Source organism: Pinus tabuliformis, chromosome Q (assembly GCF_031772625.1).
Source record: "Pinus tabuliformis cultivar Carrire ecotype Pingquan chromosome Q, CPIR1, whole genome shotgun sequence".
In the NCBI taxonomy this organism is placed as follows: Eukaryota; Viridiplantae; Streptophyta; class Pinopsida; order Pinales; family Pinaceae; genus Pinus; species Pinus tabuliformis.
Genome location: NC_142296.1, coordinates 294,171,994 through 294,185,493, shown reverse-complemented (window position 1 = coordinate 294,185,493; position 13,500 = coordinate 294,171,994). Strand labels below are relative to the sequence as shown.

At 39.9% G+C, this 13,500-nt stretch overlaps 1 protein-coding gene across 1 annotated transcript in view; it reads right to left on the bottom strand.

The window, feature by feature from the left end:
* Window positions 1–317: 317 nt before the first annotated feature.
* LOC149219379 (uncharacterized) overlaps window positions 318–13,500 on the bottom strand; it is a 246,032-nt gene continuing 232,849 nt past the window's right edge. Inside the window, 3 exon segments of the mRNA XM_089384355.1 lie at window positions 318–780; window positions 783–1,062; window positions 1,160–1,327. Of these exon segments, the coding sequence (XP_089240481.1) occupies window positions 542–780; window positions 783–1,062; window positions 1,160–1,327 (687 nt within the window). The 3' untranslated portion in view covers window positions 318–541.

The following is a 13,500-nucleotide window of genomic DNA, read 5'->3' as shown; positions in this document are numbered from 1 at the left end:
CATTATAGAGCATCGAAGAGTAATAAACTAACATGCCAAAAATGTTCAATAGCAGCTGCATTTTGAACTTTTTCGGTTTATAAAAGAGGGTCCTTTAGTTCTATCTTTGAAATTCCGTTGCAATCTCTATATATGTGTAATTCCAATATAAAAATTCACAAAACAAGAAAAAAACAATACAAATAAATTCAGAATTAGAAAATTTCTATAATAAACAAGGAGAGATTAGGAATAAGAAAATGCTCTCTGAACCATACATCCAGCCTCTCGAATTACTCAAAAGTCAAAACTTCATGATTTAAGCAATTCACAAATCATGCATTTCACTCAGATATTTATATTAAATAGTGTCAACGGACCAGACTTCACAACTCAACATTTTATAGAGATACTAATAACCTCCATACTTTCTATACTAATTTTATGTTGCCAAACAATGTTCCAACTTCAGATTGTGTTTGAATACCGAACAATCTATTCAAAACTAATTTTATTTCTAACAAATGTGGGAAAGCCATCACCTGTTATACATAACATTTTTTCAAAAAGAATAATCACCTAAATCCTTTCCCACATCGATTACTTCTCTGTCAACTAAACACTCCTCTGGAGATAGGGGTGGAAGTTGCTTCATTTTCCGTTTCAGATTATGCTTGTGCCAGTCACTCTTAAAATGATCTCGGTATTGCTTTGCATCACCTACATTGGCATTGCAAGTTGTGCATTTTTGTTGCCTCTTCTCTTCTTGATTAATTGCTGTGCCTTCAACACCAGGTCCTTTCCAGTACCAAGCTTTGCATTTGAAGAACTATTATCTCCAAGAGTAGCACTGTTCATACTTTTTGCCAATCTTTTGACTTGACTTTCTGATTCACTTCTGCCTAGTTCCAAATTGTGAATATTTTCTGTCAAAGCTTCTTGATTGTTATCCCCAAGAACTCTTACATCTTCCTCCACATCTTCCTCCTTGTGTACAGGCGCAGAGAGAATTTCAAGCCTCCCTTTACAATCTCGTACTACGCCATCACAATCTCGGAAGTAACCAGGTTCAATCTGACAAACCTGCATAAGAAATATAGCATTGAGAATTTAAAATAGTCACAGGACCAAAAAGATTTCAATTTGCATAATTAAAAGAAAAAAATAGTTGTTTGCTTACCATAGACAGCTGATTACCAGAGACCTCTTTGGACACGATGCAAGGATTCCAGGTTTGAATTTTCTGCAAGAAATTGGCTTCCTGAATCTCAGGGATTACAAGTCGCAACCTCATTGGCGATCTTTTTATGGGAAAATGCTTTTGGAGCTCCCGAATAAGATCCAGAGCCTGCACAAAGCATGGAAGCAGATAAATAGGTTACTATAAGGATTCTGAATGACATCTTCCCTAACATTCCTTCCATACTATTGATCCTTGGGAAGGATCAAAATGTCAAGGATATAAAAAGAAAAATGCAGTCTCCACATAAAATTAATTCAACAATCTTTTATTAAAACAAGTGAAAATTATCTTCACAGTAGAAACTAAATGAGCAATCCCACAGGCAATGGGCATAACATCTCAGAAAAAATTATTTGTCATTGTTTAGAGTGCAGAATTACTTGGGAAGGATCAAAATGTCAAGGATATAAAAAGAAAAATGCAGTCTCCACATAAAATTAATTCAACAATCTTTTATTAAAACAAGTGAAAATTATCTTCACAGTAGAAACTAAATGAGCAATCCCACAGGCAATGGGCATAACATCTCAGAAAAAATTATTTGTCATTGTTTAGAGTGCAGAATTACAAGACAACCATTCAAAGAGAGTGCGATGTGAAAGACAATTGATCTGACAGGGAGGGCAAAAAGAAAGAAAGGGCAATTAAATCCCTTGCATTCATCCAAAATTTGTGCTTCCTTCCAGCGTCTTGTTAGCCTACTTGCAACATAATATGGTACATAAGGAATCCTTTTGATAGGATGTTCTCTTCACACCATTACATGATATACACGTCATAGATCTCAAATTAGAAATGTGTATTATTATCTAATTTGATCCTGCAGGGCATATACTACATAGAAACAAAAATGTGACATTCAAACATCTAATGCACCTCACAATGCAATGTGAATTCACTAAACACTGCACCACAGTGAATGGATTGAGTTTTGGAAGAGTAAAACAGCAGGCCACAGATTATTATCTAGACAGATTGTGAAATGGTTGCCATCTTTACCACTTTAACAATTCCTACCAACTTGAGAATGGACGGGCCTAAATCAAACATTCGATATTTGCAAGAGGTATTGCTGAGAGTTTTGAAGAAATAGTTGCATGGTACAAAACCTAAGAGCCAAAGCAAATATTTTTTTAAAGAAATGGGACAACTCACACTGTACACATGAATGTTAAACCAAATGATTTGGCCACATGCATAGCACTGAGCACACAGATTCAGTAGGAATATGAAGGACGATAAACACAAATATTATGATGCTTAAATTTACTTTAGGTAATAATTGATCAACACTGGGAAAAAACCATGATTGATGACATCTGGTAAACATGAAATAATTATAGATTCCCCGTCATCATAACAGATGAAAATCAATGGTAGCAATCATTTGACAACAATAATATTATAAAGAAATTACAGATGGACAGATCAGACAGAAACAAGAAAATCTACAGAAAGTGAAGCTGGGTCCATGCATTTGGCTATTCGAGTTAGGATGTTGTTCTTGAATCATCAGTTTTCCAAATGCAACCATAGTGTCCCCAACTTGGAATTTAGGTCGGGGGCGGTCCTCTATGCCTTACCATGTAGAGGGAGGGATCAAAAAACTTGAGGTGCAAACCTCAATGTTTATCAAATGGTATATGAGAGTACAAAAATGCTGAGATTTTCATTTCAAGCTCTTTTATCTCTCTCAACTGGTAATAGATCCAAGGTTAAGATGGATCTATGCTAGTTATTTATAGTAGTTGTTTAAAATGGTAAGTTAAACAATATGTCAGATCTTTCTTTTTAAAAAAATTTACATTGCTAATCAAAAGAAATAAAGATGCCTTCTCGTGGGTCATATTAAAGATAACAATTCATTGCTTAACATGGAGATGCTATAACAAAGGATTACAGGATCAGAAATATTATCTTCTGTGGATGGATTTTCAGGCTACAACCGAGTGTTGGTAACTGAGGAAGACAAGCCAAAAACGACATTCACTACACCTTGGGGGGTATTTGAATATATCGGAAAGCCATTTGGACAGCTTAATGCAGGGAAAAATTTCCAAAGGGCGTTTGACTATTCTTTTAGAGATATAACTAGAAAAATCCTATGTTGCCCGGAAACATGGGTTTGGGGACAGGTACAGAGACGGGTGTTGGGACGTGTGCATCACTCTTTGAAACAAGGTACATAGGTTCGTCAGGGGTATATTATAATTTATATATATTATATATTTTATAAATTATAATATATGAATTTTGAAATCTTCCAACTTACAACAAGAAAAATAAATCATTTAAAGACTTAAACATGAACATTCACTTTGAAATTTCAAATTTGATATCAAGTGGAAATTGCAATTTACATATTGAAATGAAGACAATAACTCTCTTCAAGAAGAAAACCAAAGTAGATTATAAAATTAATATATCTGTTTAAAGAACTTTAAACCATAAAAACACATTCCTCACATATGGATACTATTGAATAAATAAAGAACTTAGTATCGAAGTGTTGTGTTGAGTGTGATGAAACATTTATATTATATGGGTATTGACATTGTGGAGAAATTTATCAGAGTGGAAGAAACACAAGGAAATTAGCGAACGCTTAAGATAGCAAAACCTATTTTTTTAAGTGCATATATCCTTCAGATGACTTGTACTTAATGGTATTTCTATGTTTTTTTAAATGCATATATCCTTCTTAAGATGACTTGTACTTTAATGGTATTTCTGTAAAAGGATGTCGTATTTCAGTTAGAGGCATGCATTACTAATTAGTGATTATATCATTAAGAAATCAAATCTAGGAAGTAATTCACGACAAAGAAATTTTAAAAACTTGTACTTTTGAAATGATGGGACTTTAAGACCTCAGAACTTTAGATTTGAAATGTTTTACTAAGATAGGAATTTTGATAAAAATCATGGCAAAGAAATTAAAAAAACCTGTACTTCTTTCGAAATGATGGGACTTTAAGACCTCAGAACTTTAAATTTGAAATGTTTTACTAAGATAGGAATTTTCCTTTCCTTGCCCAACGCCACATAAGAACCCATCACCCATTTTCGGGGTTCATGTACCCATTTTCAAGGTTCAGCGAACCCGTTTAAGCAAACGAACCAAGCTGCAAGTATTAAGTACCGGGTTCTTATGGGAAGAACTCGGTTCGTATGGGTGTGTTTGGGAAGTACCCACTCCAACACCTGGTTCGTAGGGACGAGAACCTGAGACGGGTTCACAAACCCATGCTTCACAGAACAAATCACTGACATATTACCAATTGACCTTATTGTCTTCTCTAAAACAAGGATCACATTGAACACTTGAGGCAAGCTTTTGAAAGCTATAGAAGGTATGCCATCTCGTTAAATCCCAAGAAAACAATTCTTGGGGTTGTTCAAGGTAAGTTCTTGGGTCATATCATATGAAAAGACAAAGTTAGAGTAGACCTAAAGAGGATAAAGGCTATTCAAAGCATTGAATTGCCTAGATCAAAGGAGCTACCATCATTCTTTGTAGAGTAAATTTCTTTAGGAGGTTCATACTAAACATAGCAGAAATTACAAAGCCTCTCAACAAATTATTGAGGGATGCACTTTTCAAATGGGATGATGCAAGGTGCACAACATTTCACCAAATAAAGGAAGTCATTGTCAATGCTCAAGTTTAAGGGATTTTAAGTTGAATTATGCTAGTAGGGAGAAGCAAAGCATACACTGTGGTGAAATCACTAAAGCATTTCAAAACTTACATTGGGTATTCCAAGGTAATAGCATTTGTGCCTCATGCAACAATTAAAGACATTATGTCATAACAACTAAATGGGTATTTGTTGAAAATGTAGCGAGTGTCTTCTACCTTGTGCCTTAACCAATGAAGACCTCGATTTGTCTTTCTCTCAGTGTGAGTGCGAGCTTAGGAGTTAGACTTTCATTAGGATGAGTTTATTTCCAGTTTACTAGAATAATCATCAAGATGACATGCATAGAATTGCAGCTTCAGTTAAGTGGAGTCTCCATCAGTTTGACTATAGAACAAGGTGGCAGTTACAAGTTCAGTTAGAGTGAGTTAGTCTTCAATCTTGATTAAGGAAGAACTAGTTAATACTCCAAGTGTTGATTGGAGAAAGAATTAGTTCGACTCTCAGTTAGCACACAATTAGGACTCGAGTTTCTAAATTGAGCTAGACCCCTTGCATGATCGAATTGGGTCTATAAAGATAAGGACAAAGGCACAAGAAATCACAAGGCGGTTCACGAGTTTGTGAGATCATCTTTGATTATGGAGTGCGCAAACTTGAGAGCTTGTGTCCTAAGAAACAAGAGATCACTATTGCGCAAGAATTTAGGAGATCGTGCACAGAGCTTGTGTCCTAAGAAATAGGAGACCACAAGTGCACAAGGGAATAGGAGGATTTGCGCTACAAAATAAGAGCCACACTTGCGCTAGGAAATAGGAGGTTGCTTGTGTGAAAATATCAAGGAGCAGGATCAAGAGATTTGCAGGGAAAGTCAAGGTATTCAGCAGGGGAACAGTTGCAAGGGTCAAGATCAAGTAGTTATCAAGGCAGGCCAAGATCAATTGTATCAACTGAGATTTGAGAGAAGAAGCAGAATGCTTTCTTAGCGATAGATTCCCTTGTAATAGATCCGGTTGCTCAAGAACAATCAATAAAATACCACAACAAAGATAACAGGTTTTCTCTTTTGTGTTCCCTGGGTAAACAAGCATGTCAATTTGTGTGTTATGTTTTTATCTTTGTGTTTGTATTCCGCTTCTTATGAATTGTTAAGAAACTTTGTATCTTGGTGAAAGTAAATTTGGTTTCAATTTTTAATAGTTCACTAAGTAGTTGCAAAGTTTCATGGAAATTTAACATGGTATCAAAGTAGAGATCAACATAAAGACTAACACCAAATTGATCAATCAATGAAGAGCGTAGGTTAGGGAGAAGGCTTGGACTAGATTTTTGAAGAGCAGTATCTTTGGATAGCGGTATGGCGTTCCAAGGACTAAGGTCAGATCACAGTTTACAGGGAGCCTCAAACTTCTGCTCATGGAAGGAGTGGATATTAGTGGTGTTGGAAGATAATGGGGTGCTCAAGTTTGTGAAGTAGCAAATAGTGCCACCTCGAGATGCCCAATAGTTGATCCAACATGACAAGAATGACACCAAAGCGACGAGGATCATTCTTGAGGGTGTCAGAGGCCATATTATCCCTCATCTCAATGAGAAGAAGACCAATATATGAGATGTTTAAAGCCATCTTAGATATGTATTAGGGTTCTAGTGATGTCATGAAGCTTGCTCTCAAGGACAAGCTAAGAAATGTATGGATGAGCAAAGTGTTGAGAAATCTAGGGCATCAAGTATTAAGTGATTTCTCCTCAATTAGTAACTGCTTGTGAGTGCTTTTTACTTATTTAGATTAGGATCTTCTTTTACTTAGGTTATTAGTGTTCTTCTTCATCAAACAACTACCAATGCATGAACATAAATAGACAAGAGACATAGAATGTAGGCTATCAGCCAGGCCCAAAACCTGTCACTCTTTAAGAGGAAACCCCACACAAATTCTTCTTATAGAGATTCCAATTGACGAAAACCAAGACCAAGACCCTTGACCTATATTTGCCACTCCAAGACCAAGACACTAGTTCTCTTGATTGTCAACCTTCTGCTCTTTTCCTCTTCTTGACGGGAGAGCTGACACAAAAAAGTTGCCTGTCACGAAGAATCCAGAACTGTCGGAACAGCCGAAACTGTCGGGATAGCTGACACAAAGGGCAGAGAAGATGACGCAGAGCCAGTGCAGAAATAGCCGGGGTTAGCTAGTCTTGTGCCAGATCAGCCAGAATTTTGCCAGTGAAGTGAGGTAAAACTCACTCAAATTTTCCGCCAGTATTTTCTTTGTAAAGTATTGCTAGATGAGCATCCTAGATTTGTATTCAGATATTTCTCTTGCATAATAATAAACCCTCAGAACTGTTGCACCGGTTTTCCTACATTGGGTTTTTCCAGAGACTATTGTGTCCAAACATAAGTGTGTCCTATGTATCTTGTTCTTTGCTCTGTTTTCTGTTTCATGAGATCAAATATTTAATTGATGTCGGCTGCAGAAGTAATTTGCTTCAGTATTCAGAAGAATAACTTGATGAATGTAATTTAAAAATCAAGTAGGTGAAGTAGATTCAGATTTGCTGCAGTAGGGGTTCCTTCAGAGTGTAGGAATTTCATATGGTATTAGAGAATTGATTTTGAAACAGGAAGAGCAGATCCAGTGCTGAGCAGTGAGGTCGAAAGTTGCACTTGGCAGCGATTCGAATCCCATTGAAGGGATTGTGCAGTTCTAGTTTGTGAGTTTGCAAAGACAGAGGGAGTGATGTAGAGCCTCAGTGCAGTGCTTAAAGGGCATAGTTTCTACCGGCGCAAAAATCTGCTAGAAAAGAACGAAGACACGTAGAAGGGGAATTTTCTCCTCAAAGAACTTTCTGCCAGAAAGTTCGAATTTCTCACTTGTTGAGCAGTGTTAAGCAGTGACTAGAGGAGTCAGTTCGACAGTTGGGTGAGATGGCATCACATGGGCTCAGAGATCAAGACAGGTTGGAAGGAGCTTCCAACTATGTCATATGGAAGACCATAATCTTAGCTATTCTGGAGGAATATGATCTTGAGGCCTATGTCAAAAGTGTTGTAGTTGTTCCTGCTGACAACGATCAAAAGAAGAAGTACAAGGCCGAGCAGGGGAAGGCAAAGAGGCTCATTCTCGATGGAGTTCGAGATCATATGATCTCACATTTGTAGGGCAAGGATACAGCCCGAGAGCTGTGGGAAGCCATGACTTCTCTGTATGAAGGCTCTTCCGAACAGCAGAAGATGTATTTGGAACAGAAGTTGCAGCGGACTTTGATGCAGAAAGGAGAAGGGGTGAACCTCTATCTTCAACGTCTTCAAGACACTAGAGACCAGCTTGCCGCAGTGGGGTCCACTCCTCAACCAACCGCGATGGTGAGGATAACCCTAAATGGAGTCTTGGATGAATGGCAAATCTTCATCCAAATCATATTGGGCAAGGAAAGACTACCTTCATGGGAGGAGATGTGGGCGGCTCTTCAACAGGAGGAGTTAAGGAGGGACCTAGTGAAGGTCAACCTCAATGGCAGCAGTGGGATTTGTTGATTTGGGGTGGCTTCGGATGTGCTCTAGCCACGAAATTTGGTGGAAAGGTTGGGGCACATGATATCTTCAATACCCAGAAAGGGTTTGGGCAAATTCTAAACAGTTCAGGACATATTAAAATAATTAATATTTTTAATGGCGTCCCCAAGTCTAAACTTAGGGAAAATAAAATATTAATGTGTATTAATATGAAACTGTCTTAGAATGGTCCAAAAGACATGGATCAAGCCAAATCTAATCTTAGCCGTTGATTAGGGACTTAATCTCGGCCGTTGATTTGTCAACGAGAAAAGTATAAGAGGAGGCTTGAGGGTCACTTGGAGAACACACGGAGGGAGACCAGTCAGTTCAACTTCTGGAGCGGGGTTAGCTGAGAAATTACACCAGTTGTCTGGAGAGCAGTCAGGAGGCAGCAAGTACAGAAAAGATAGACGGGAGATTAACGCAGAGGCAGAAGAGGCAAACGCAGGGCCAGAGGAAGCCACATAGAGGCAGCAGAGACTGCACATTGCCAACAAGGACTGCGTCATCCACGCAGAGGTAGCAGAAGTGACGCAGAAGGCCAGAGAGGCTGTACAGAACCTCAATAAGTTGACGCAGAGGTCAGTAGGGCCCACACTGGGTTCAGAAGAAGTGTTGGAACATTTTCCTATCTATGGATAAGCCAGTTTGGCACCCTGTTGTACTAGAAAATTATTGAATAATAAAATCCTTCCTTGCTGCACCAGTTTTCCCACATTGGGTTTTTCCAGGGACATTAGTCCAAAATAACTGTGTCAATGTGTTGATTCTTGTGCATATGTTTGTTTCTGTATTACGATGTGATATCTACAGCAGTTTTTATTTTAATGTTTGTTGAAGTAATTTCATGAATAACTTATGGTGAAATAAGTAGGAAAAATAAATCAGTTGCTGCAGTGATAGAATTTTCACATGGTATCAGAGCAAGTAATCAGAGACAGAAAGGGAAAATCAATTATGGGTCAAGACCACGATGCAGAGGCATCCACCTTAGGGGACTCACGCAGATTTTCAGAAGATTACACAAGAGAAAGAGATTTCAATTTCTCTATGTTCGCTTCTAGGTTGGAAGAAGAAGTGGCATGCATGACTAGTGCTGCATCATCAGAAGTATGGCATATACACAGTGGAGCCTCGTGGCATATGACGGGAATCAAGGAGTGTTTCTCAGAATATCGAGAAGAGAAGATGAACTTTCAGATCACCATGGGGAACAAGGCAAAGTGTACTCTAGTAGGAAAGGGTACCATAGTTTTTCAGACAGAATCGGGAGAGCGGTTCCGTGCCACAAATGTGCTGCATGTACCAGGATTGGGGATGAACTTACTTTCCGTGTCACAACTACAAGGCAAGGGCTATGATGTCTACTTCATCAAGGAAAAGGTATACCTCAAACACCCGAGCTAGAAAAAAAGAAAGTGCAAATCGGGATTAAAAGTAATCGATTGTATAGATTACAACTAGAATCTCCAATGGCACTAATAAGCAGTCATGGGGACAAGGACTTGAACGAACTATGGCACAGAAGGATGGGTCACTTGCACCATGGAGCTCTGAGAATTCTCAGGAGCACTATAACATGAGTTCCGGATCTGAGTACGGAACGAGATGATGTATGCAGAGGATGCGCTCTAGGAAAGTATGCCAAGGCGACATTTCCTAGGAGCAAACATAGGCCCAAGAGTGTACTATGATTGATACACTCAGATATCTATGGACCTATGTCCGTCAAAGCTCTCAGCGGTGTCGAGTATTTCCTTACCTTCATTGATGACCACTCCAGGAAAACTTGGATTTATTTTCTGAAAACCAAGGATGAGGTTTTCTGTCGATTCAAGGAGTTCAAGGCTCTAGTGGAGAATCTGACTTGTAAGAAAATAAAAGTCTTGCGCTCAGATAATGGTGGAGAGTATGTCGATAAGGACTTCACTGATTATTGTGCTAAGGAGGGCATCAGAAGAGAGTGAACAGCTCCCTACAATCCGAAGTAGAACGGGGTGGCAAAAAGGAAAAGCAGGACTATTGAAGAAGTAGCTAGGGCCATGCTATATGATTAGGATATGCCAAAATTACTGTGGGCGGAAGCATGCAACATGTTGTCTACATTCAAAACAAGACTCCTCATCGGGCATTGGCAAGATTACTCCAGAGAAAGTCTTTACTGGGAAGACGCCTAAAGTCAGTGATTTCAGGATATTTGGGAGTTTAGCATATTGCCGCATACTCGAAGAAAAGAGGAAGAAGTTGGATCAGACTGCGGAAAAGAGGTATCTAGTGGGGTATAGCGAGAACGCTAAGGCATACAGAATCTATTTTCCAGGGAGCAAGAAGGTAGCAGTACGACGAGATGTAAACTTCATGGAGGACAGAGCTTTCAGAAGATCTCGCAAAATGCCTTCCGAGGAGCAATCGAAAGAGGATCCGTTGGTCATGCCTCTTCAACCAACGGAAGTGAAGAATTCTTCCTCAGGTCAGGAAGATTCTCAGGATGAGGAGGAGGAGCGAACAAAACGACCTGCTGGCAAAGGAAGAACTAGCAGAGAACTTCGTCAAATTCTGCGTGATGCAAAGAACTTCATCGGTGAGCCAAGGAACAGTAAGAGGAAGCAAAAACAGCCAAACAGGTATCAAGCGTTAGTAGCTCAGGATGGGGAGCCTGCCAGTTTCAAGGAGGCAGCTCAACATCATGTCTGGCTAGATGCGATGGTGGAGGAGTATAACTCCATAATGGTGAACGATGTCTGGGAGGTGGTGTCAAGGCCTCAAGACAGATCTATGGTAGGTTCAAGATAGATCTACAAGATCAAATATGTTGCGGACGGCAGTGTTGAGAAATACAAGGCCAAGTTTGTGGCTAAGGAGTATGCTCAAAAGGAAGGGATTGACTATGAGGAAACCTTCCCCCTGGTAGCCAGGTATACATCTATTAGGAGCGTGATATCTCTTGCAGCCCAGATAGGATGGGAGATCCATTAGATGGATGTCAAGACGACATTTCTGAACGAGGTAATAGAAGAAGAGGTATACATTGAACAACCAGAGGGCTTTGAAACTCATGAGAAGAAGTCTCTTGTATGCAAACTGAAGAAAGCCTTGTATGGGTTGAAGCAAGCACTGAGAGCGTGGTATGGTCGAAAAAATTGCTACTTGCAGAAGATGGGGTCTGTCAAGAGTGACGCGGATCCGAATCTCTACTATCTAGTCGTAGAGAACGAGCCTCTTATCTTAGTATTATATGTGGATGATCACTTTCTTACAAGATCATCCAGACTCATTGAGGACTACAAGAAGAATATAGCCACAGAGTTCGATATGAAGGACCTGGGACAAATGCACTAGTTCTTAGGATTGGAAGTTTGGCAGCAGAAAGGAGAAATCTTCCTTGGGCAAGGGAGGTATGCTACAGAGATCCTAAAAAGGTTCGGGATGGGAGACTGTAGACCTATGGCTACGCCAATGATCACCAACTGGAAGAAGATTGATGCATCAGAAGACAAGGATGTCGATCCCAGCCTATACCAACAGCTCATAGGGTCCCTGATGTATCTGGTCAATACCAGGCCAGATATTTGCTATGCTGTCAACACCCTCAATCAGATCATGGTGGAACCAAAGAGGGCACACTAGGCAGCAGCCAAACATGTTCTCAGGTATTTATAGGGAACAGTTGATTATGGGTTCTTATACACCAAGGGGAAGGATATCAGGTTGAGTGGATTCACTGATGTATATTTGGCAGGAAGTTCAGTGGATCGAAAAAGTACCTCTAGGTACTGTTTCAACATTGGATCAGGAATGACCTTCTAGTGCAGTAGGAAACAGAAGTTCATGGCTCTAAGCTCATCTGAGGAAAAATATACGGCAGCAAGCACAGCTTCGTGTGAGGCCATATGGCTTAGAAAACTGCTGGTGAACCTATTCAGAAGAAATATGGAGGCGATCAGGATCATGTGTGATAATCAGATTTGCATCAAACTCTCTGAGAATCCAGTATTTCATGACAGGTCGAAGCATATTGATATCCAGTGTCACTTTGTCAAACACTGTGTCCAACAAGGAGCTGTATAGTTAAGCTACACTCCTACAGGAGAACAAGTGGCAAATATCCTCACCAAGGCCCTTGGAAAGTCAAAATTTGACTACTTCAAAGAAAAGATGGGGATGGTAAAGAACGCCTTTCAGAAGTAGTGTGTTAGCAGCACGAATGAAGAGGGAGTTGCAGTGCAGATGCAGTGTTGGGAGAAAGGACTAGTAGCAGCACGGATGCAGAGGGAGTTGTCATACAGATGCAGCAGTGGCAATAGCAGGGTCAAGATGCAACAGTGCAGAAGATGTTGGGCAGGGAGGGTTAACATCAGTACAAGGACCGATGCCAGATGATCAGGGTGATACTCAGTAAAGAGTATTACCAGAGCACAGTCCTCGCTAAGAGGGAGTGTTGATTTGAGGTAGCTTCGGATGTGCTCTAGCCACGAAATTTGGTGGAGAGGTTGGGGCACATGAGATCTCCAATACCCCGAAAGGGTTTGGGCAGATTCTAAACAGTTCAAGAGATATTAAAATAATTAATATTTTTAATGGAGTCCCTAAGTCTAAACATAGGGAAAATAATATATTAACATGTATTAATATGAAACTGTGTTAGAATGGTCCAAAAGACATGGATCAAGCCAAATCTAATCTTAGCCGTTGATTAGGGACTTAATCTCGGCCGTTGATTTGTCAACGAGAAAAGTATAAGAGGAGGCTTGAGGGTCACTTGGAGAACACATGGAGGGAGACTAGTTAGTTCAATTTCTGGAGCGACGTTAGGTAAGAAATTGAACTAGTGGTCTAGAGAGCAGTCAGGAGGCAGCAAGTACGAACAGAGAGACGGGAGATCAGCGCAGAGGTAGAAGAGGCAGACGCATGCCCAGAGGAAGCTACGCAAAGGCAGCGGAGACTGCGCAGAGCCAGCAAGGCCTGCATCATCCACGCAGAGGTTGCAAGAGTGACACAGAAGGCCAGAGAAGCTGCACAGAGCCTCAGTAGGCTGACGCAAAGGGTTTCAAGCTGATGCAAAGGTCAGTAGGGCCT